General features: G+C 44.0%; 1 protein-coding gene across 2 annotated transcripts in view; it reads left to right on the top strand.

Annotated features, from left to right (window-relative positions):
• The first annotated feature begins 6878 nt into the window (after nucleotides 1-6878).
• The window catches only part of DCLK1 (doublecortin like kinase 1), a 157667-nt gene continuing 138632 nt past the window's right edge, over nucleotides 6879-25913 (top strand). For both annotated transcript variants that reach the window (XM_020893392.2, XM_070471800.1), the window contains exon 1: nucleotides 6879-6978. In XM_020893392.2, the coding sequence (XP_020749051.1) occupies nucleotides 6882-6978 (97 nt within the window). In that variant the 5' untranslated portion in view covers nucleotides 6879-6881. The remainder of the gene's footprint in view (nucleotides 6979-25913) is intronic.

Below are 25913 nucleotides of genomic sequence, written 5' to 3'. Positions count from 1 at the left end.
CAGAGTCCAAAAGTCTGTTTTGTACATCTGTGTCTCTTTTTCTGTTTTGCATATAGGGTTATCGTTACCATCTTTCTAAATTCCATATATATGTGTTAGTATGCTGTAATGTTCTTTATCTTTCTGGCTTACTTCACTCTCTATAATGGGCTCCAGTTTCATCCATCTCATTAGAACTGATTCAAATGAATTCTTTTTCATGGCTGAGTAATATTCCATGGTGTATATGTACCACAGCTTCCTTATCCATTCGTCTGCTGATGGACATCTAGGTTGCTTCCATGTCCTGGCTATTATAAACAGTGCTGTGATGAACATTGGGGTGCACGGGACATGGCCGATTTTGAATGAACTCCAGGAGACAGAGAAGGACAGGGAACCCTGGCATGCTGGTCCATGGGGTCTCAAAGGGTCGGGTGCAACTTAGCAACTGAACAACAACATATACTCTTACAATAACCAAAGCATTAGGTAAGAACTGAAAATTGATTGATGGCACCTTGTGCCATAAACTGATTTCCTCCTTTATGAATTGCATACAATATGCATATAATATGTCTTCTAGTGTAGGGACATTTTGACAGAGGAGGCTTTTCTCAGAGGACTACACATCTCCGGCTCCCACAAAACTAAAATTTGGCCCCAAGAGTCCCTGATTAAGACAGTGGTTCATAGAACTATATATCCGCGTGGTCGCAGGTGAACGTACTTGCAGGTGACTTTCACACATCATTTCAGTGGAAACCTGGGGCATGAACCCAACTTGTTGTCAGCAACTGCAGCCAGCTTCCTATCAGCTCCCTGATGCTAATTCAAAGTGTACTTCGGGGACTTCCCTGACAGTCCGGTGGCTAAGACTGCGGGCTCCCAATGCGGGGAGCCCAGCTTTGATCCCCGGTCAGGAACTAGATCCCACCTGGCCCAACTGAAAAGATCCCACGTGCCACAACTACAGATCCCATGTGTCACAATGAAGACCTTAAGTAAATATATATTTTTAAAAGTGTGCTTTGCCCCAAAACGATTGACCCCTAGGACCCCCTAGACCCAAAGTGAGATGGGGCACCCATATGCTACCTTTGACCCAAATCTACTTTTACAATAGAAGTCTGTTGTGCCTGGGAGCTATCTGCTGCATTTTTAAAATTTATTTATTTGTTTATATTAGCTATGCATTTGATTTGTGCTTATTTGGAAGGAAAACTGTATTTGGGCTAATGAAAATAGCTAAAATGTATTGAGGGTTTATCCTCTTCTGAGTCACAGTGGAATTCTTAAAACAACCAAAACAATAAACGGAGGCATGAAGAGATGAACGTCTGAGGGGCGGAGCTGGGTTAACGCGGAACCTGGGCTTTGACGACTGGGCTGTGCCCTTGGAGAATTGTCCCAGAGTGGACGTCCCTGTTGGGCCACAGAATCGCACTCAGGGAGGAACCATCTCTGCCCGGAGTTTAGGATCTTTAGAAACAGGGGTTTCCTGACTCGCTCGGGTCAGTGCTCATGGCAGAGCAGGAGCCGCACCCCAGCCACCTGCCTCCAGACGCACAACAAACTGCTGGAAGGCGCTGCAGGTTCCTCTGTGCTGAATTTCTGATTCACCGCAGTGTGTTAGGAGTTCCTTGGAGTGCCAGTCTGTGCCTCTAGGTGCTGGAAATGAAGAGGTGAAGGCTGAAGTCCTATCCTCAAGGCCTCGCACAGTGGTGTCCAGAGAACACTTATGGAGTGATGACTAGGGGTTCAGAGCAGGGGTGAGTCACTTTGGGTTGGAGTGTAGAGAGAAGGTAAGGCTTAGATCTTCAATGGAGCCAAAAGCCATAGAAAGGATTTGAGTAGTCAAAGAGTTAGTAGGAGGGGATACCTAATGGGAAAAAAATTTGTTCCAAAGCCACACACACATAAGATAGAAGAAGTCCTTTCCAAGGAGACTAAGTAAAGCAGATAAATTGTAACATGTTTCCTGTTAGAGCATAGTACTTAAATTAATCCATCCATTTATCCATCCAACCATTCATCTATCCATCCATCCAACCATCATCCATCCATCCATCCATCCATCCAACCATCCATCCAACCATCCATCCATCCATCCATCCATCCATCCATCCATCTATATCAACGCTTATTGAGTATCAGGCAGCATCTCATGGCTAAAGTTACCATGGACTTGAAAGCTAGATTCAGAGCAGATTTTGAGGATCCTGGAATGCCACACTCAAAGATGAACTTCAATGTGATGATAAGTCATAGGTGTTTGTGTGAGCCACGGAGAGAGAGACTGAAAGTTTGCTAAGAAGAAGGAGATTAAGAGAATTAAGTAGGATCAGTGGGAGAGAAAGGAGGTGGGAGTGAGAAAAACCGTGGTCCACAGGTAGGAGGCTAAGCTGTGGACTGAGGTGGTGATGGGGTTGCTGAGGAGGGGCAGGGAAGGCCTGGGTCTGGGAGACGGTGCTGGGGCAGCATCTGTGGCCATGGAGACCACAGAGGTAGATGGGCATTGACTGTACCACCTCTTCTGGAGGCAGGAGTGATGGTGAACAGGGACAGGCTGGACTTTCTTTTCTCAAACGTCATCTTTCTGCCTTTGCATCTTTCTTGGACCCAGTCTTGATGGATGCTTCCAATACCTGATACCTGTTGACCAGAGATTTCACAGAAGAGAAGGTCAACTGCTACTATCTCTTTGTAGCAAGGAATGTTGTTGTTGTTTTAATCCATAAATGGAACTTGTTTCTCAAAAATGGTTACCACACTGACTTTTGAGAACCTCAGACTTAAGAAGGAACAGCATTGCATAGATGTATCAGATTATTACACACAATATTAGTTTTACATTTCTCTATCTTTTCTAATCCTTTGATGTCAGAAAATACTATAATGCCTAAAGGAAAAATCTCCAAGTATATTGGCCTAGAGAAAAAGGTTATAAATCTTCCTCTGTTATGCTCTATTGTTAGATGGGATAGAATACATTTGTAGCTGCCTCCAGCTCAATGATCAAGAGTGAGAACACAGACAAAGTGCATAGATTATCCTAAATCCATCTTTATTGTAACCTTGTGTTTAAGCCTCCTTTGCTATCAACTCTTTTACCAAGGCTTCTAACAGGGAGCAGTTTTCTAAATTTGAACTTGATCTACTGACCCTACCCACCTTCTCTGGGTGGGAATTTTGTAAGCAGGGAAATGGATAAATGATGCCAGAGCAGAGAGCATAGAAAACATCACAGTTCCTGACAGTTGAACAAATTCTTTGATTTCACTCACTGAAGATTGAGAGGTAAATGGATACATGTTGCTTGGCATCAAAAGGACTTCTTCTCCCTGTCTTCTTTTTTTGTGTGTGCTGAGTGATGACAGTTACTTTTCCAAAGCCATCACTGTGTTCCTTTTATGTTCTTGGAGTCCTGGAGTTGGAAACAGCATCAAAAGTTCATCATGTTTCACTTCCCACTTGGAACACAGTTCTACTTAAACCATCCAGTTTGTATCACTGTTGCTCTATCCTCTGAGTCTCGGGCTGGGAGGATGGTCATCAGAATATGATGGATGGGAGTTGGCTGGCAACCTGCTCATAACACATTATAGTTTTGATAGTTATTTGTTCCCTTAGCAGTGGCATAAAGTAGCCACTGGTAGATAGAGGTGATCTGGTTGGCCAACTGACATTCTGAAATGCAAATGATGGGAATATGTGGAAAGAAAGGGCATTTTTTTTCTTTTGGAAAACAGTATTTTTCATCCAACAGAGCTTTGTCATCATAATGTTTGGCATAGAGCCTGGCACAGAGTAGGTCCAGCTTAAATGTTTGAATGAATTTAAAATTCTCTTCACTTAACAGCTGTCAGCGTAGTACCAAAGGGAACCTATCCAATAAGAGAGCATACCATGCTGGTGAGGAGAGTTCCAGAATCAAGTAAGTCTGGGAAACACTGTATTTTTACATCTCCTCTTTGGAGTTGCAGTGTACTTAGAACTTTAAGGGTCTTGAGAAGATCAGAAAGAAACAAACCCAGGTGGCGCTAGTGGTAACTCACCTGCCAGTGCAGGACATGGGTTTGATCCTTGGGTCGAGAAGACACCCTGGAGAAGGGAATGGCAACCCACTCCAGTGTTCTTGCCTGGAGAATCCCATAGACAGAGGACCTTGGCAGGCTATAGTCCATAGAGTCGCAAAGAGTCAAACAGGACTGAAATGACACAGCACGAAATAAAGAAATCTGTTTATATTGAAGAAATATTTTCCCAATCCATTTGGCCATAGGACCCTTTGGGGCACAAATTCTATTAATCATTCTCACTTTAGGAAACACTGCTTTTTAGGGTTAATTGTTCACATTTTTGCCTGAATAAGACGTGGTTTCCCATTTTTACTCTTTTATATGCCTGTGTGCTATATGCTAACGGACAGATAGTCGGCACAGTATGGACTCATGTGACTAAAATAACGGCGGCCTGGGCAGGGTTGGTTGTGATGACTCCCACGATGATCAGGAAAGCTGGGGTCACAGTGCTGGGGTGCTGTGTCATGAAGATACAAATGAAGAGAGTCATGGTTGGAATCTGACAGAAGGAGAGGATTGAAACAGAGAGCGGGTTCTCAATTCAAAAGGCCTGTTACTAACCCAAGTAGACGATCAAAGCTTCTGAGTGTTGAAGACCTCCGGTTCATCTTCCTGGATGATTTCAGTGTCCCTCTTAAGTCACCTGTGTTTTCAAGCTTTTAGAGACAGAATAAGCACTGACCACCACGAATGTCCCTCGCTCACACTTAATGCTCACTGTCAAACTGTGAGAGAAGTATCGTTCTGAAGACCTCAGCCAAGTGGTGATTCGTGGGGATTTTGTTGTTGTTGGTTTTGACGTTTATAGGAGTTCAGCTGCTTTACCATGTGTGTTAGTTTCTGCTGTCCAGCAGAGTGAGTCAGCTGTGTGTGTGTGTGCGCCTAGTTGCGTCTCTTTGCGACCCCCATGGACCGTAGCCCTCCAGGCTCCTCTGTCCAAGGAGCTTTCCAGGCCAGAGTCCTGGAGTGAGCTGCCATTTCCCTCTCCAGAATCAGCTGTCTGTGTGTCTGTTTCCCCCCTTTTTCAGACTCCCGTTCCATTTGGGTCGCAGAGCGCTGAGTCGAGCGCCCTGTGCTGTACATTAGTTATCTGTTTTACACGTAGTAACAATGGTGTATATGTGTCCATCTCAATCTGCTAATCCACCTCCCTTCCCCACTTGGCATCCGTGTGTTTGTTCTTTACATCTGTATCTCTGTTTCTGCTGTGCAAATAGGTTCGTCTGCACCATTTTTCTAGACCCCACGTGTATGTGTTATATGTGGCATTTGTTTTTCTCTTTCTGACTTCACTCTGTCCAAGTAGTTGTTTGGGAATGAGGGAGTATTGGAGAAAAACTATCTGATGCCTCCGCAGCATTGCATCTGGGGCTCTGAACGATGCTATCCTTTCCCACCTTACTTCTGCAAGTGCTCCAGCATCTTTGACTTGTCAGGGACACGTTACGGGTTGAGCTGACAAGGAGCAGAACCCCAGAACCCCAGCAGTACCCTGCGGATGAAGTACCAGTACATAAGGGAGGGGTTCACAGGAAGCACAGACCAAAAACATCTCACACATCAGACACAGCAAGGCTTGTCTCTGATCCTCAAATATCCAAGGGAAAATGCAATAAATAAATACGAAAGTCTATTTCACGCAGGTCTGAATGGTGCCTTCACATGACCGCTTTACAATCTGCTCCAAGTGGTCAAAGAAAATTGAAAATAGATAGAAATCAGAATCGTTTCCGGTGCCTTCTACTAGCATTATACATACTGTGAACAACAAGAGCAAAAATATTATACTGCACATCCACATCTTCAGAGACAGAGCAGTTAGCTCGGAATTATCCATCTGGACTACATTTACTTGAAAAGCGGCATTTAGCTTTCAAAGTTCATGTTGGAGAAGTTGAATAAAATATCAAAAGGTTGTTTTAAAACTTTCCCTTTGTGTGACCACAAGCTAGGGAATCATGCGAGTGTTAAAGTTCAGCTTAGCTTGAGATGAGGGATACAGTTGCTTCGTCTCTGTAGGTAAATCTCCGAAATAACTGACATTTTCTATTATTACTTTTGTGAAGGGTACCATTTTTGTTTTAGATAGAGGTAGAAGCGATTTTGGGCTTCCCAGGTGGCTCAATGATAAAAGAAGTCTCCTGCCAATGCAGAAGATGCGGATTTGATCCCTGGGTCGGAATGATCCCCTGGAGGAGGAAATGACAATCCAGCCCAGTATTCTTGCCTGGAGAACCCCATGGACGGAGCCTGGCGGGCTACAGTCCGTGGGGTCCCAAAGAGTCGGGCACGACTTAGCACAGCACAGACAGGGTCTAAAGGAGATTGTTCTATTCCTGTTAGGGTACAAATATTTTTCTCTAGTCGTTGCCCCAGTGACCATCATCATGTAACTATGGCATCAGTTACGAGAAAACACATTTGTTGCTAAAATCAGGCGCTGACTTTTACTGCTCTCCAGGACGGTTGCAACCAGAGGAGTGAATGAGCACTCCTTTTCTACAAGTTGCTGTGTCCAGTCTCTTGTGAAAATAAAGGGCTCTTAACTCCTAGCCTATTGATATATCAAGTCATAAATGTGACAGTTACCGGTTCTATGTACCTTATCCCGCCTTCCTGCACCACTGAAACAGAACATGTTTCTTACTAGTAACAGATGCTGAGAAACCTCCCTTTGAAATTCCTTGGGAGGAGCGGCCCTGTTGATTCCATTAGGTGGGAAGGGGCTGGATGCAGATGTCCACTGGCGGGGATGCTTTGCCGTAATTGCTGTTCTGCTGACCCCTTGCTGAGTGCCATGCTTTTCTCTTGTAGGTGATGTGCCTTCAGGACTTTTTTGGTGACGATGACATTTTTATTGCATGTGGACCGGAGAAGTTCCGTTACCAGGATGATTTCTTGCTAGATGAAAGTGGTAAGGAAACAAAAAAAAAAAAGTTCAAAACCAGGGGAAATTTGAGGCAGCTTTCCAAAATGAGCTGCACTCGGGCCAAGATTATGTCAACTCAAAAGCTACCAAATCAGTTTCAGATCCTCAGCCAACGTGGCTTTTCCATATCTCGAATTTCTTTGATTTTTTTTAATATAGAAAACAGATGAAATGATCACTGGAAAGGTTAAATCATTTAGAAGAGTAAATTACCAGTGGCTCATTTATAACCATTTTGTTAACTACATTGGTGTTCTATAAAAAAATCATGGTGTCGATGTCTACGGTTTTAATTACATATTTTTATCAAAACTCATAGTTGAAAGGTATGTTGTCGTACAGTTATTGAGCATGTGTCTAGACTCAGCTTTCACATGGCCTCCTTTCTCCTGTAGGTCCTGAGAAAGATGGTCTTGTGTCCCTTTCCTTTAAATACGTCAGAATTTGTGTGTCATTTGGATCTGTGAAGGGTCAGAAAAGAGCATCCTTCAATTAAAAATGAAATGTGATTTTTTTTTTCCAATTGATAGAGAAGGAACCGTTGATAAAGAGGGAACGATACATCTTAGGAAATGGATGTGAAAGGTTGTAACTTCAAGAAGGATGTTTTCTGATACCATAAATCATCTCATAATCTTAACAGCATCACAGGAAAGACGATTGCCCTGAACAGAGAGACCTTTCCTAAGCCATATGACTTCTGATTTAATTAGGGACATAGTACATATTTATTGTTAATTCAGATTGTTGCTACTTGGAAATACTTTTTGAAGTGATAATGAATTTCTTGCTTAGATAAATGCAGATAAATTAATGAGCTTTTGACCAAGTGGGTGGGAAATACTGGAGCTCCAAATATGGCTGATGTACATTCACATAGACTGTCTATATTATATGCACATATGTATAACAGGTACATGCATTTAAACACATTAGTTATTTCATCATTTTAAAATGACTTCAGGTGTATAGGGAGGGATAAGAATAAGAGAGGTTGCCCATTTATCATTAAAACTTTAAATGCCTAATAAAAGATTTTGTAGCTCTATTACTTGAAGAGATTTAAGTTATTGATGTTTTGGTTGAGAAGGCTGGAAGAGTGGTTTGGTACCTCTTTCCCTCTAATTAAGTTTTCTCTAAATACTTTGCATCTTTATCTCTGATAGACTCTCCTTGGAGACAAAGATTGATGCAAATCTGTCACTCATGTAATGTCCAGGGGCGGGCTCCCCAGCCCACCCCTTTTTTGGATGAGACAACTTAGCTGTTGTGCAAAAGAAGTGAAGGTTAGAAGTCAGGCAGAAGAGCCGACAGCACAGTTTTGAGAAGAATAAACCTCCTTATTTCCAATTTGAAGAAAATAGCTGTTTCTGATGGGACGGACGGAGAGACCAGATGCTTTCTGAAATGAAAGTTTGAGTCTGCTGCTTTGATAACAGCAAAAAGCAGCCTGTCAGACTTGAACTGGAATCCGGCTCGGTTTCAGATCAGCAGAGCTGGCCTGGGCTTCTGTCGCCCTCCATGTGCCCCCAGCCCCCAGGGAGACTCGGAGCTTCTCCCCCACCTTGCCTCTCTTGGGGTGGGCTTGGGGTGGGCTTTCGCCCTTGACAGTGTTCTCTCAACCCAGGCGGCTGCAGCCTCCTCGTGTTCATCTGCTGTGATGGGCAGGCTGGCTTTCTGAAACATAGAACAGCAAAATCCCTGTGATTTCCCTGTAGAAACCTTTCTCATGAATAAGAATGCATATATATATATATATACACACACACACACACACTCATGCACATGCATGCATGCACACACAGGAGTCAGGGGATGTTGCCCATGATGTGTGGCTTGGCCCCGTGAAGGACTGCCTCAGACTGAAACTTTAATGACAAAGGGAGAACCGCACATCCTTTCCTGGGATGAATATACCCCGAGCGTTTCTTGGTGTGAAGTACATCTGCTGAGTAATCGTGTACTCCCCCACATCCTCCGGGAAGCACGTGGCTTGGGGGTAGGGGTAGAGACAAAGTCTAAATTGAGATTTTTTTTTTTACTTCCTGGCATGAACCTACCCCAAGACTAAATTCACACGTTGACAACTGCAGTTTCCCTGTCGCTTGTACAGCATGTTCTGGCGCTAATGTATTAACATTTGAATCTTTTTTTTTTTAAGTGCTCTGAGCATGATTTGCTACAGCTTATCTGTACTTGCTAAATGATATTTGCAGGTCAAGGCTTCCTTTGGCATCTTCCATAGGGGCTTCCTGAAAGGAGGAGCAATGGGGAGAGGGGGGCCAGCAATGACTGAATTAATATTGGCGCAGAAGCTTTGCTTGATTTAATGGCACCAAGAAGTGGGCTTTTGTCACAAGGCAGCACTTTTATTTTGTCTCTTGAAATTAAGCCAGCTCGCAGAGAGTTCAGGATTAGCAACGATACCTCCCCTAATGACTGCTGGGAAAGCTCCTGGAGACGGCTCTTAAGGTCTTTTCCAATGAGACATGGTGACTTTATAGATGTTTATTTCACGGGACTACAGTGGAACCAGATCAATATTAGAAACCGTGAGGGGGCTTTCTTCCTCCCCCGTTTTCATGGAAAAAAAATACCTTCCTTCTTCCAGCTCCAAATGTAACCATTTTAGCAATATCGTCATCAATCACTGGATTCTTAGCACCTTCTACTGTGGTGGATGAAGGACTATATATAGAGACACAGGCCAGTGGATCCTTCCTCAGTCGTGGCTTGTGGTCTCATTTAGAAATGATGAAACATAGTCAATGGAAATGCCAAATTGGAGACAGGAAGCTTCACACGGTTTTGCTTATATGTTGATTATAAACTGACGAATTTATGATTTGTTGCCCTTAAAAAGTGAGAGGATTTTGTTGAGAAATGCCTACCTCTACCCAGGAGGGTAAAGCAACTCCTTGGTGAGGAGCCTGTCACAGGATGTCACCTTCTGTCCACCCCTCAAAGCCAACACACCCCCCCCCACCAAAGTCGCTTGGCCAGTTTCCTCACCTGCTTACTTCACCCCTGCCAGGTCTGACACCTGCTCAGGAGTTTAAATCTCACTCATCCTTTTTTTAAAAAATTAAATTTAATATTTTTATTGAAATGAGTTGATTTACAATGTTGTGTTAATTTCTGCTGTATAGCAAACTGATTTGGTGTTACACACACACACATTCCTTTTTATATTCTTTTCCATTATGGTTTATTTCAGGATTCAGGATACTGAATACATATTGCTGTGCTATGCCGTGGGCCCTTGCTGTTTGTCCATTCTACATATACTAGTTTGCATCTGCTAACCCCAAACTCCCAGTCCATCCCTCCCCTTCTCCCCGCTCCTCTTGGCAACCACAGGCCTGTTTTCTGTCTGTGAGTCTGTTTTGTAGATAAGTGCATCTGTGTCCTATTTTAAATTCCACGTATAAGTGGTGTCATATGGTATTTGCCTTTCTCTTTCTCCTCATCCTCTCTGTTTACCAGCTCCCCTGTGCCCTTGATTCCTTAATGTTACTAGGCATTAATATTAATTCCTTAGTGTTAATAGGCATGACTTCAGACTTACATATTTTTGTTTGGGTGTTGTCTATCTGTCTCCTAAGGTTGCTGTAACAAAGAGTCCTGTCTCTGGGGAATTCGGGTCCAGGTTTCTCCTGCAGTAGACAGACCCATCTGGAGTATAGAGTTCTTCCTGGGTGTGTGATTCGAAAAGGGATGTTTCCTCAGCTTTCTCTTGTAGACCCTATGGAATCAGGTACCCAGGACCATCCTGACCTTGGAAACAAGGACTCAGGTCCTGAATGAGAGGCAGCAGAAGCTACACCAGGCACCACAGGGTCCTCATTGCTTTCCCCAACTCTGGGTGATGAGAAAGTAGGGTTAGAACCCAGCATAGTGGAAGCAGTACTGGGACAGGGTTAGGAGACGAAGGTCTGGCCCAAGCCCGGTGTCCTGCTTGCTGTGTGGTCTCTACATCTCCAAGCCTGCTTTCCATTCTGTAAAACACCTTCCCCCCCCTCCCTGGGTTGTAATGGACCTCAAATGAGATAATAAATGTCAAAGCACGTTCAAAACTGTGTTCCTTATTACTTTAGTGAATGATGTTAGTGAATGACACCTCAGCTGAAATATACCTCCTGGTGGACTGCAGCTGGACTCAGCCACAAAGCTGCATTGGAAGGGCTTAATTGGAGGCAGATGTCACTAAGATTTGCTGCTGGGGCACTTTAGAACAAAAAAGTGATTATCTATTGCTTTTTTCCCACTCTCAACTTTTATTCCTGTGGTGGAGGTGAGAGGAGATGCAGTGACCTTTGAAGATACCCACCCTTTTCTGGAAGGCATCTCTGGAAGAGTTAAACCAAATGACATTTAGACCCAGTCGGATTTCTAAAACTGACGATGTTCGGAAGTCCCAGCCCTTAGGTCCACGATGATTTGGGTTAGAGGGATTTTAATGGATCTGCTGCTCTGTCCTGGAGCTGGTGATGCCGAGAAACAACAGGGTCACTGGGGCCACCAGAAAGACGCTTAGTGTCTGGGTTGGCCAGACCTCCTCACAAAGTGGCTTTTGAGCTACTGCCAGCAAAAGTCATTCATTCTTTCATGAGGAGCCCACCAAGCTCCTCTATCCATGGGGATTCTCCAGGCAGGAATACTGGAGTGGGTTGTCACGTTGTCCTCCAGGGGACCTTCCCAACTAGGGATGGCCTGCTTTGCAGGCAGATTCTTTACCATCTGAGCCACCAGGGAAGCCCATTCTTTCATACATCCATTCATTTATTCAGTAAGCTAAGCTAACTTACCATGTGCCAGGCAGTGCACTAGACACAAATAATTGTAGACAGTAACACTTCCATGAAATAGGACCCTCCTATGACTTTTAATATTGCTTATGTCTGAAGCTGTCAGAGTATCTTGGCTGCTGAACTTTGACTCAGAATATTAATTTTTGCTTGTATATTTTATCTCTTTGGAGTAATATTGTGGTAAAATATCTGACGGGTCACAACAGACTGACAATTCTTTATAGGTTTAAATTTTAATTGGATGATGTGGCCCGTTTAAATGGAATCTGTGAGCAGATTTATTTCAGATGTGTGGTACCTGATGCTGGAATACTTGATAGGTTCAATAGATTTTGATGTAAGAAATGTACAGTTCTTATTTCAAAAAAAATTTTAACTGTAGTGGTGAATAATTACCAAGTTTCTGTGACCTTTTCTTTTTGAATAGAAAATCTGGTATGCATTTTTATGAATTCTAAGCAGAAAGCCCATTGGCTTACATGCTTTGCTCTTGTCAGTAACTTCCCAATTGCATCTTAGCTGTAGAAAAATTAAAGGGGTTCTGGAGACTTCTCCTCCATGGCTCCATTTCAGCTCATGCGTAATTATAAAGTTCCCCAGAACATAGTGATATTTTCTAATTTAATTCACTGCCAAGCTTGGAGACCTATAGATACTTTGGAGACATGTAGAGACACATTATAATTTGGAGACAGAATCTAACTCAAGTACCAGCTAGTTCCTTTTCTATGAAAAGATGATTTTCTCCTTAGGAAAGAAAGACATTGTATTACTATACATGCCATTATTAATTAACACATGCCATCTTTTCTTTATGTTTTCTCTTCCAGTCCTCATGGGGCTGCTTTTTCTTACATTCAGTAGCAGTGACACCTGAATTATTGACATGAAAAAACCTATAAACTGTAACACTGAGAATGAATCATATACATGAGGCGTCTTGGAAACCATGAGTTTACAGTCCCTCCTGACAGCACTGCAACAGTTGTTCATCTGTCCCCAACTAAAGCACTCTGTTTTGGCAACTTACACCTTTATAAGACGGCCAGTTCCACTTTCCACTAATGCTGCTTTTAAATAAGTTTTTTCTTATATTGACCCTAAATAAATCTCTCTCTGACCTGTTCACAGTGGTCCTATTTCTGCCCTCCAGAGTAGTAAAACCCACCCACTGCCTTCATTCTTAGATGAACTTTCCTCGTAGACCACAAGGATGATCAAAGCCAATTCACAGTAAACTATTTTATTTAATTGTCCTTCTAGACCCAAAATGTCCCTGAACATTCACCCATTTTCTCCCTTCCTCCCATATTTCAAAGGAAGAAGAGTCTTTCTTTGGCAATGATAATCTTCTTGACTTTGTCTTCTCTCTTATTTGTGACCTTGCCTTTTCAGCATTCCCTTCCTCTTGTTCCTGAACATTTGTTGTTTTACCTCGGTTTTATAATCTCTTTCTTCTCTACTCATGATCATGCTTGAATTTCTCCTATCCTAAAGGAGCTGTCAATCATTTCATGAAACCACAATGCCTTTCTGTCTCTGCCAAACAGCTTTAAAAATACTGTCCTTGAAACCTCCATTGCTTCATCCTGACTCACATTTTATACCTTTGGGTAAATGGTATGCTGAAAACACAAAAGTTTTTCTTGTTTTTTTAATTTACAAAATTGGCCTCCACTATTTCTTCCAGTGCAGGGGATGCTGGTTTGATCCCTGGTCAGAGAGTTGAAATCCCACATGCCTTGCAGTGAAAAAACCAAAACATAAAGGAGAAGGAATGTTATAACAAATTCAATTAAGACTTTAAAAATGATCCAGTCAAAAGAAAAAAAATCTTAAAAAAAAAAGACTTTTCTTTCCTAAAATAGTAAAAAATGTTATGAACTCTTCTAGCCACAAACCATCATCTCAATTCAGAAGTGGAAACATGTAGTCCTATGTAGTAGTCACTCCAAATTGGAATGGTTTTTCCTTATGGATCCAGGGCCCAATGTAGTGAGTTCTTTCTCTGCAGGAAAAAAAAAAGTGGGGTTGATACCTTCTCTCCTCTTTACTCGCCCCCTCTGTGCTATTGATCCTTCCAGGGTCGGAGTAGGGAACGGGGCAGTGGGGCTGGGTGATGAGGAGAGGGTGGTGGGTCCTCCTGACTGTGCTGCGGTGCCTCACCCTCTCTGGGCATGAGAGCAGGTGCTCAGCGAAGTCTCTTGTGAGTGTTTGCATCGGTTCCTCGGGGACTCTCACTGGGAACATTCAACTCTTCTTCGATGTGGTGAGTTCAGTTTCTTCCAGTTTTGACTACTTCTCCCTCAGTCCTGGTGTTCCCAAGCTCTGCTTGTTGGCCTCAGATGATCCTCTCGAGAAGAATGTAAATGATCTTCATGCCAGCTCACTCCCTCAGATCTGTCACTACACTCATATGTTTTTTGCCCCAACCACAGGCCACTCAGTGCCAGCAAATCTCCTTTACTCTGCTGCCAGGGGTTCTCGGAAGAAAAACCAGACACTCAAACACCAGTCTGTTATCTCCCTCCGTCCATGGATGACACTGACTGAGCTCTTCAGATCTCCCAGGGGAGCCCCAGCTGGGATAAGAGGGAGCATCTTCCCTCCTTTGGGGTTCGGGGGCTCATAGCGCAGCTCTTTCTAAAGAGATCCATCTCAGAAGTCCCCTTTCTCTCTAATGAATTAAGCCTCTTATACCTTTGAAAGTGAGTAAGAAGACTTAAGGCCTGCAATCGTTTCTTTGCATCTACATGGACCTTTCTAGAAGTTTATCCGTCTTACAATTCACTCTGTGTATCTGATATATACCCCTTTGCAGTTTGGATGAAATTCTCATTTCCCCTTACATAATAGTTTCACTGAACAAGGGTGATCATCACATCACTATATCCTGTGTTCTCCATGTTTTTCCTTCCTGACTCCTTGGAAGTATTTGTTTTGTCTTTATTTTTTTTATTGGAGTAAATTGCTTTGCAATTTTGTGTTGGTCTCTGCTGTAAGACAAAGTGAATCAGCAGTGCCTCCACATGTGTTCCCTCCCCCCTGGGCTACCCCCACCCTCCCCACCCGTCTAGGTCATCACAGAGCAGTTCCCTGTGTTACACAACAGATCCCCGCGAGCTATTTACATTACCCATGGTAGGTAGTGTATTTATGTCAAACCCAACCTCTTAATTCATTCCACCCTTCCCTTCCCCACCCCCCAGCCCAGCTCCTGTATCCATGCATCCATTCTCTACATCTGTGTCTCTACAAAGCAGTAGAGATGAACATAGTTCCAGGGCAGGAATAGAGACACATTGGATGCTTTTGCTGATGCCCCTTGTCCTTCGTGGTCTGTCCTGATCTTCTGCCCACTTCCTTGACTCTTCCTAAGCTTCTTTCAAGTTTATTCTTCTGTCATATATCCCCTCATAGTTGTTCCCTAAGATTCATTCCTCAACTCTTTTTTTTTTCCTACTTAATTGCTCTCTGTTCCTAGCCAAATTCATCTACCTTAATGGTTTCAGCAGTGATGGTTATGGTAGACAGTGACGGTGACAAATGGCAACCAGATGGTATGCAATAAGCAGAGCCTTTGAAGTATGTATAATTTTCCCAATTTTACAATTAAGGAAATTAAGGCTTTGATGATAAGCAATTTGTCCAAGGCCACACAGCTAGTTAGTGTGGAAGGCAGAGTTCAAACCCAAGTTCGTTTATGTTTGACAACGCATGCTTCATCTTTAAGTGTACCTCCTCTCAAACCTACATCTCTAACCCTGACTCCTCTCATGAGCCCCTGAACCATATTTCCAACTTTCTCTCATGAACTGCTTTCCAGTTTTTCCATAGCCACCTGAAATCCAACACAGTCCACAGCTGAATGTATCATCTTCTTGGTCAACTTTATTCTGCTTCTGTGTTTCCCATTCTAGTGCATGGCTTCAGCCTTCTCCTTAACCCCAAGGTTGTCACCGTGGAGTTGTCTTCTGTTGTCTGCTCACCTTCACTCCTCCTATCCATCAGTTTTATTCTCCTGATTTCCATTGTCACCGCCTTTGTCTTGGGTTCCTTTCTCATAATCTCTTGCTTAGACTTACAAAGATTCTTCACTTTGCTTTCCTGACTCCAGCCTTGTTTGCACACAGATTGATTCTCCTAAATTCCCTTGATGAGCCTTGCACTGCCCGGGTCCTCCTTGGCATGCAGTTCTAGCCCTCCCGTGCAGTAAGTCAGCTTCGTTGTGTCTTTGTAGAGTGTTCTCATCACTTTCCTCTTCCCGTGTCCTCCAGCCACAGCACTGATCTCTGGTCTCCCCAAAAACTCCTTTATTTTTTGCATCTCTGCCTTTGCTCATACTGTCCCATCCACTGGAAATGTTCTTCTGCCCTTTCTCCTGTGTCACCCAAAACCCAACTCCCTTCTGTCCTTTGAGGTTTCATTCAAAGTGGCCTTTGGTATGTGGAACTCAGCTCAATGTTGTGTGGCAGCCTGAATGGGAGGGTGGTTTGGGGGAGGATGGATGCATGTGTATGTACGGCTGAGTCCCTTTACTATTCACCTGAAGCCACCACAACATCGTGAATTGGCCATTTGTTGTTGTAGTTTAGTTGCTAAATCGTGTCCAACTCTTTGCGACCTCATGGCCTGCAGCACATGAGGCTTCCCTGTCCATCACTATCTCCTGTAGTTTGCTCAAACTCATGTTCATTGAGGTGGTGATGACTATACCCCAATACAAAATAAAAAGTTCAGTGTTAAAAAAGAGTGGCCTTTGTGGTGAAACTTTCCCCGTCTACTCAGTTTCAATCAGTTACTAATTTCTCATTCTTTTATTCATCTTTATCTCATTTCATTCTCAGAAAAATTCTTGCCATGTGGCCCTACAGTGTCATTAATAGCAGATAAGAAACTGTTCAAAATCATATACTTACTAGGTAATAGAACTGGAATAAAAGACGGGGGTCCCAGACTCCTCATTTCATCTTAACTACAAGTGCCTTCAGGCTGGTCCTGTGTGTCATTAATCTCTATAACACAGCACCTATTACAGTGCCCTGAATATGGTAAGTGCCCAAGAAATGTTAGTCACTCAGTCGTGTCCAAGTCCCGTGTGACACCGGGTATTGTAGCCTGCTAGGCTCCTCTGTCCATGGGGATTCTCCAGGCAAGACTACTGGAGTGGGTAGCTCTTCCCTTCTCCAGGGATGGTTGAATTCGTGTAGGAATCTGCTCCACCTGTCAATGCTTCAGATATTTGAGGACTGAGGCCCATTACTTCCCCCAAATTTTTATCCAGGTTTATTAGGCAGAGCTTTCTTAAGACCACCCTGCTATCCCGGTGACATTTCTCTGGGTACCTTGTGGTCAGCAATATCCTCCTTAAAATAAACCCAGCGTTGAATTCTGTATTCCTTGGGGGCTTCGAACAGTTTAAGGGAATATGAACTTACTTAATAAAGGCATCCAACTTGTTCACATGCAGCCTCAGAGTGATGCTGGCCTCTTTAAACTGTTGCCCAACAACGCGAGTTCATGCTCAGCTTGTGGCCTGCTGAATTCCCTGGGGCTTCCGATAGTGATGTCAAGTCAGGTTCTCCTTTAAGTGCATATCTGAACCTCCATCCAGGACTTTCATTGTTTCCATGCCAGCCAACATCTTAATAACCTTAGCCATTACTTCTGGCTATTTAAGAGCTTTCAACATCTGAGTTCTGCCTGTGGATACGTAATGACAGAGAATGGAGTTGAAATGAGGTCTGCGTGGCTTGCTGGCCCCTTCTCCTGCCAACTGAGTTCTGCTGCTAGGGGCCTGTCTAGCTGAAGACCGGCAGTAGCATAGCTGCCTGCAAGCTCTCAGACAAAAAGAAAAAGGCATAAAAGGCTACAATAAACTTCATATGTTTCCTCGGGGGTGACAGTGGCAGTGTCCAGCTTTGGTTGGGTCATTCTCTTCCTCCATCTGGGTAACAGTCCTGTAGGGGAGGACAGCATGTTCTTTTGTCCCCCGCCCTGGACCCACACATGTCCCTAGTACAGAGGGGTACAGTTCGAGCTTTCTTCTTGATGTAGGTCCACAGGGCATATGCACTCAGCCTTTTGTTCCTGTGAAATCTACCGATCCAGTTCCCACAGCAAGAGTGTGTTAAGAGACTTCTGTATGTCAAGGATTCTTGGAGTTTCAATAAAGTTCTGGGAAGTTAATGTCTACTTCCTGGAAAGCAGATGAAGCGGATTACTAAGGAAAAATACTTGGTGTGAAGGTGATTCTAAAGTCAAGTTTCAAAGTTGGGTAATTGATACAAGTGTGGATATAGGTTGTCTTTACAGGTTTTCACTCCTGTAAGTATTCGGAATAACTGAAATATAATAAGATCCTGATATTATATGAATCTTTGCTCCTTACAGCTAGATTTTTTCTCTCAATGGATCTGGAAAATAAGCAAATGGATAAAACTCTTAGTAAAAAATAAAAAAATGATTGTAGGAATGACTTATCTTGATGTATCGATAAGCAAGGTCATTGTGAAATCAGGAGTCTTCACTTTTTTTGGAGACCTAAACAAATCTGGGGCTTCCCTGGTGGCTCAGTGTTTAAAAAAAAAAAATAAACTGCCTGTCAATGCAGGAGGCATAGGTTTGAGCCCTGATTCCAGAAGATCCCACATACTGTGGAGAAACTAAGCCCGTGTCCCGCAACTATTGAGCCTGCGCCCCAAAGCCCATGCTCCGCAACAAGGGAAGCGACCACGGTGAGAGGCCCATGTGCAACAACTAGAGAAAATCCCTCTAGCACCGAAGACCCAGCACAGCCAATAAATGAATAAAATTATTTTTAAAAAATATAACAGCTCTGCAGGAGTTTCTCTAAATTCATACGAATCTTATCAGATCATCAGAACAAAGTCCAAAAAACTCAGCAATCCTGTCAAGAAGTGCCAGCAGTAGAAATAAAAGACCCTGCATCTCTGGATGCAAAGGAGGGGATGAGTGAAGGAAAACTGTGGTCCAGTGGTCAGAGGGAGAGCTAGCATCCTTTTTCTCTTAAGACAACATCAATCTCTACCTTTACTTTAGTGATCAATCTCTACCTTTAGTACACCAGAGCCTATGGCTCAGTAATTATCTTTTGATCACTTGTAGGGTGTCCCACCGATATGACAGCTGGGACATTTCTCTGGTAGAACCATAAAGCTCACTACTCAACTATTGAGAACTGAGGTTGTATATCTTTCGAGTTGATGCTCACTGGAAAAAAGATCTCTCCTTTTGTATGGTTGCACCTGAATTTTAGGGACAGTTTAGCTAAACCTGTTGCTATTGTTGTTCAGCCACTAAGTCAGGTCCAACTCTTTGCAACCCCATGGACTGCAGCATGTCAGGCTTCCTGTCCTTCAGGATTTCCCAGAGTTTGCTCAAACTCATGTCCATTGAGCCGGTGATGCCATTCAACCATCTCATCCTCTGTCATCTCTTCCTCCTCCTGCCTTCAATCTTTGCCAGCATCAGGGTCTTTTCCAGTAACTCAGTTATTTGCATCAGGTGACCAAAGTGTTGGCGCTTCCGCTTCAGCATCAGTCTTTTCAGTGAGTATTCTGTTTTAATAATTTTTCGGTTGTTCATTTCACAATTGATTATCTTTCAACAGAATTATTCTGAGAATGCCATTTAAAGTCAGAAGATTAGGTGACATTAGGATTAGCTTTAAAAACCTATGGGAAAAAAGGAGTACTGTTGTTTCTTCTTCCTCAAATAAGATATTAAATGTTACCATATACAATGGATTTCACAAATATGAAAAGTAGGATCAATGAATATACTTTGGAGGGTTTAGAGGCAGTACAAATTCAACTTATTATGTCAAGGATTCTGGTCTTATGTATGTGTATACATATAGATATAAATGCTACTGAATTTGACTACTATTTAGTGAATGTCTATGTGCCAGATCCCATACTGAGCAGCAAGTATTTAACAGTAAACTAAAGTGAGAAAAAAACTTTTGCCTACATCTAGCTTATATTCTGGGAGAGGAGGGTATTTAATAAGCAAACTCGTAAGTGAATTGCATAAACATCAGAAGATAAGTGCCATGAAGAAGGAAGTAGGGAGGGAAGGGAGAGTGTTTGGGGTGGGGTGCATGGGAGGGTGTGGATGGGGATGCAGTTGTAAATAACGTACAACTGACTCGAGCAACGTGGGACCTAGAGGCACTTAGCAGCCTGGTTGAAAATATTATGTACTGCTCTCTCTGCCTCAGAAACAAAGACACCAAAGTCTGACTCACCCAAGGGCAGGACCCCAAAGCAGTCTGGATAGAATCAGGGCTCAAACCCTAATTCTTTTGATTCCGTCCATTTGAGATCTCTAATCGAAATGGGCCACCGACACTCAGCAATGTGATTTTCACGCACATCATCTCATTTCATTTGACTCTGTAGTTCTCTCTCCTTGCCTCACACACCTGGCTTCACATGCAAACTGCAGGTTTATATAAGGCGTAGTGTCCTTGAGGTTTCAAGTATGGGAGACACTAATGTAGAATATTTCTGCATAAACTTGAGGTTCAGTGTGGTCGTGTTTATATGGCGTCTGCTTGCTTTGTTCTCAGTGCTTGTATTCAGATCTGTATACATAACCTGATCTGCCAGCAAACAGATCAGAATGATGAGAGCTGTCCAAAACAACCACCAAAATACACAGAAAAGATTCTTGACTTAAAGATAATACAGTTGATATAAAGAATGCTTTGAAAAGGGAAGTATGCAACTTAGACCACATTCAAATGGAGTAAGACTTTTTCTTAATCCGAGGCCCAAGAAAAGTTTTCTGTCAAGCTGATTGATAGTATTATTTTGGAAATACCCTTTAGGATGTTTCTCTTTATTTGGACCAATCTTACAGACTAGTTAATAGATGGCATCATTTCTGCAGCTTGGCCTGAAAGTGGTGATAGTATTACCATCTTTTATACAGCCCCTTAAATGCGCTGCAGCTAATTATATAATTTCTCATCTTTGGTTTGTAGCCAGCAGCAGGACTCTGAATTATTTAGAGTGATGATAATTCTCTTGCTTAACTGTCTCTTTGCTAGCAGTTTGTAAAGGAAGCTTGGCAGCGTCCTCTTGGAAGAGTTCTCACTTGTCTCTTTTGGTCACTCCTCTGTCCAGCAGACTTCTAAGGAGGAGGATGAAGGGTGTCTGGGGTCCATCAAGTAATCTATGAACTTGCCAGTTAGGGCAGGAAACTGATTCAAAGATTATATGCTCACCTTTGGATTTGAATGGTGAATTATTCGCAAGTAACCATTCACGTGCAGTGAATGATTCTAAAAAAATATTGTCTAGGGACTTCCATGGCATTCGAGTGGTTAGGACTGTGTTCTTCCAGTGCAGGGGACATGGGTTCAAGCCCTGGTCGGGGAACTAGGATCCCACATGCTGGGAGGTGTGGCCAAAAATTAAAGATACAGTCTAAATTGGGGGTTAGCATCTTTTTCCGCAGAGTCTGACAGTAAATATCTTAGGCTTAACAAACCATGTCGTCTTTGCTGCTACCCCTTAGCTCTGCTGTTGCCGAATGAAGGCAGCCTCAGACAATACAGAAGAACGCAAGCAGTCTGTGTCTTAGTAAAACTTTTTTATCTGGCTGGGGCCCAGTTTGGCTTGCAGGCTTCAATTTGATGAGCCACGGTCTAAATCACTGATTTTTTAATCTCCTGGGGAATAGGCTCCTTCATGAAGACTTAATGAGAGGTATGGACCCTACTCCAGAAAAATAAACGTTTCCATGCACAGCCATGAGTACACACACATACATGCATGTGCACACACACAAGCGCCTTCACTTCCAAGTAGTTACATATCCTCAAAGCTAGGATCCAGATTAAGAGCTCTTGGTCTGATGGATACAGGTTGAGAATTCTTGGTTTGGGTGGCGCTTTCCTGACAGACTTTATAGTGACGTGCTGGATACCCTGGGACAGCCATCCTTTTAGAAAGAAAAGAAAAAGATGGATTGTTCCTACACGTCAGAAACTGCAAGACTCTGAGCAGACCCTGCAGTTCATGTGGAAATACAGAAGGCTTGCACTAGAGGGGCAGCTCGGGGCTTCATAGGGAAGCAGCCTGGACGCATTGTCCAGATAGAGAAGTGGGCATTTCCCTGCCGATCCAGTGGTTAAGGCTTCTAATGCAGGGGGTGAGGGTTCAATCCCTGGTTGGGGAAACTAGGATCTTACGTGCCTCACAGCCAAAAAAGCGAAATGGAAAACAAAAATGATATTGTAACAAATTCAATAAAGGCTTTAAAAATGGTCCACGTCAAGGAAAAAAATAAAAGAATTATTAAAACAAAGAGAAGTAGACTTTGGGAAGAGACTGGTGTCAGTGGCTGTTTGCTTGTGACGCTTAAGTGAATAGCGGGTGACCTGGGTCCAGGCCTATAATTTGGAACGCGGCTGCAATGCTGCCTCCTTCCGACCCCTCTTGGACTGTCCCAGTCCCCAGCACCCTCTGTTTTTGCTAGAATGGGGTCTACTCTCACATCTACATGTGTTTGGCCTTCTATTTTTCTCTCATTGTCTCATGGACATTAGGTCCAGAGCCCCTGAGAACTTAATTATTCTTTGTTCTTTAATGTTTATTTATTTTGGGGTGCACTGGGTCTTCGTTGCTGCACTTGGGCTTTTCTCCAATTGCAGAGAGTGGGGGCTGCCCTCTCGTCACAGTACATGGGCTTCTCATTGTGGTGTCTTCTCTTGTTGCAGAGCATGGGCTTTAGGCACTCTGGCCTCTGTGGTCCATGAACTCTATAGTTGTGGCTCCCGGACCCTAGAGCACAGGCTCAGTAGTTGTGGCACATGGGCTTAGTTGTTCTGAGGCATTTGGGATCTTCCCAGGTCAGGGATTGAACCTGTGTCTCCTGCATTGGCAGGAGGATTCTTTACCACTGAGCCACCAGGGGAGCCCTAGTATGATACCCTTGAAGTCAGCGGTTAGCATTTTATACACTCTCCCAGAGCTCCGGTGCCCAGCACTCCTATCTTTTTTTTTTTAACACCTAAAATAATTCCTTTACTGCTCCAGGTATTTTATTTATTTTTTTTAGGATCATTGTTTTTTTTTTTAATGGACGTATAGCCCATTTACAATGTTGTGTTAGTTTCTGGAGTACAACAAATTGATTCACTTACTGTTGCTGTTTACTCCCTAAGTTGTGTCTGACTCTTCTGCAGCCTCATGGACTGTAGCCCACCAGGCTCCTCTGTCCCTGGGATCTCCCAGGCAAGAATACTGGAGTGGGTTGCCATTTCCATCTCCAGAGGGTCTTCCCAATCCAGGAATCAAACCCATATCTCCTGCAGTGGCAGGCAGATTCTTTACTGCTGAACCACCAAGGAAGTTATATATAAAACTGTTTTCCTGGTTTATTTCAGGATAGTGAATGTAGTTTCCTGTGCTATACAGTAGGACCTTGCTTACCTAGTTTTATATATACATATATATGTGTGTATATATGTACATATATATGTAATGTATATATGCTATATTCCTTCTCCAGGGACCCCAGTATACAGTCCACTTCAGTATTCTTGCCTGGAGAATCCCATGGACATAGGAGCCTGGTGGGCTACAGTCTGTGGGGTCTCAAAGAGTTGTACACGACTCAGCGACTTTAGCACATATATGTTGTTGGTGTTCAGTCGCTCAGTTGTGTCTGACTCTTTGCAGCTCCAGGGATTGCAGCACGCCAGGCCTCCCTGTCCATCAGCAGCTCCCAGAGTTTACTCAAACTCATGTCCATCGAGTCGGTGATGCATCCATCTCATCCTCTGTTTTTCCCTTTTTGTGCCTTTGATTTTTCCCAGCATCAGGGTCTTTTCTCATGGGTGCATGCAGTGAGGCCGTGTGACCCTGTTGAACAGGTGTCAGGGGCAAGTCTCAGGGGGTCCTGTGTCCTGGTCACCTGGTGATGCCGTCCTCTGTAAGTCAGAGCAGTGCAGCTCCTGTCCCAGGAGGTGACATCCGGGAGTCGGAATCCCGCACAGCACCGCCGTGGGCCGTGATGGTGCACGTGTCCTCTGGCACATGGTCCAAGTACTGGTGGGCGGAGGACAGTCAGCTCTGCTGGGTCTCCTGCCTGAATCTGCCTGACCTCAAAATGGAAAGCAGCGTGGATGCTGTTCTAGCGTCCAGATGACCTGACTGCCCCCAGGATTGGATGGACACAGCCTCCTGGGAGCTTATCTTTGCCTTGAGGTCATCTCTTGTCAGAGCTCTCGGTAATTGAAAAATTGGCCCAGATATGCATTGCGTGACTTTTAATTAATGTAAAAGTTCGGCTTCTATTTAGTGATCATTGGCAGTGGTGGCTCTTTTTGCTTCTGATGATAAAACAGCAATCTTCTGCGAGTATACCTCCCCGGCCTTTTCCAGAACACAGTCTGAGGCTGTGCTTCCTGTTCGCAGACTCTGACTCACTGGTGAATCAGGGGTGCTGAGCCAGCCCCCATCCTTTGTTCAGTGCCGCCAGCTTTGTTATTTGTCTTGTAGCCTCTGCCCGCCCTGCTCCCTCATAAGCCTCCCAGCACCCACTCAGTCTACTCTCTCCTCCCTTGCCGTGTTTCTCAGGCCCAGGGCAGCCCACCGAGGCCTGGCCGTCTTCCCAGTGACTCACATACACTTTACACAGCTCAGGAGGAAGGGGGGAAGATGGTCAGGGGGCGTCTGCAGCACATCCCCCGAACCAGGGCGGAGTCTCATTTCCTTCCTGAGTCAGACTAGAGTGTGACCTCAAACAGGTGATGGAGGGCCTCCCCCAGGAGCCCTGCACCCTGGATTCTAAGGTGCTCCTTGACTGTCCTTATTTCTCCCTTATCCCCCCTAATTCTTTGGCCACACCACATGGCACTTGGGGATCTTAGTTCCCTGACCAGGGATTGAACCCTCCCCTGCCACTGCAGAAGCTCGGAATCTTAACTCCAGTCCCTCCTTTCTTCCTTATCTTAGCAGAGAAAGAATTTGGGGAGATCTTTCAAGCCGCCCCCCTTCCTTAGGCTCTTTTTCCTTCTTTCACTGGTTAATTTACTGGTGGATCAACCTCTCTTCGTGTTCCTTAAGATCCTAGTTGACAGCAGTTACTCCAGTTCTTTAGGATGGCAGTGGGGAAGCCCAGTCATTTTCTGGAACAAAGGAAAGAGCAGCGGGCTTTCCATTTTGAGAGGCATGGTTTTTCAAACCCTGCTTCCATATGTTGGTCCCAGGCGGCAGCTCTCTGGGCCTCTGCTTCCCCCGGTCCTGACCAGAGCTTCGCGGGGCCCAGGGGGAACAGCAGTGGGCTTGGAGGTCAGATACCTGCTTTGGCACCAGTTGGGCCACTTGGAGCTGTGTGACTTTGGGAGAGTGTCTCCCAGCTCAGGCTTCCCCAGGTAGCAACCCGCCTACCAATGCAAGAGACTTAAGAGACGCGGGTTCGATCCTTGGGGAAGATCCCCTGGAGGAGGGCATGGCAGTTCACTCCAGTATTCTTGCCTGGAGAATCCCCACGGACCGCGGAGCCTGGTGGGCTGCAGTCGTGGGGTCGCAAAGAGTCAGACCGACTGAGTGCCTAAGCAAAGCATGGTAGATGGTAGAGTTGGAATCAAGCCATTCAAAATTGAGTCTAGTTTTTTTTTTTTTTTAATCCTCCTCTCCCAAAAATGTGACCAGAATCCATGGGAAATCACCATTGCAAGGAGGTATAAGTACAACACTGGAAATCAAATCGACTTTTTGGGTTTCATCTAACAATTCAGTGTTTGGAGTGCTCTCTTCTGTTTCATAAGCTTGAAGACTGCCCCCCCCCCCCCCCCCCTGCCAGCCCACCCAGAGTTCTTCACTTCAAATCCAGGTTAGAACCTGCACCATCTCCTTGACAACAGTTCTGCCAGGTGTTAGCTATCATTGTGACCACCTCTGACAGTCATATGCTCCTTTTATTATAAACCTTGATGCAAATTACAAACCAAGCTGTTATCGTGATGACTCCAAATCTGTTATTCAATGCCTTTGAGAAAGACAAGTCAAGATGTTTAGAGTCGGTATGAGTTACATGAGGCTATAGAATGGATTTATTCGTTTCTGC

Source organism: Odocoileus virginianus, chromosome 8 (assembly GCF_023699985.2).
Source record: "Odocoileus virginianus isolate 20LAN1187 ecotype Illinois chromosome 8, Ovbor_1.2, whole genome shotgun sequence".
In the NCBI taxonomy this organism is placed as follows: domain Eukaryota; kingdom Metazoa; phylum Chordata; class Mammalia; order Artiodactyla; family Cervidae; genus Odocoileus; species Odocoileus virginianus.
The sequence above is the reverse complement of the archived record's forward strand: the minus strand, read 5'-3'. Positions and strand labels throughout refer to the sequence as shown.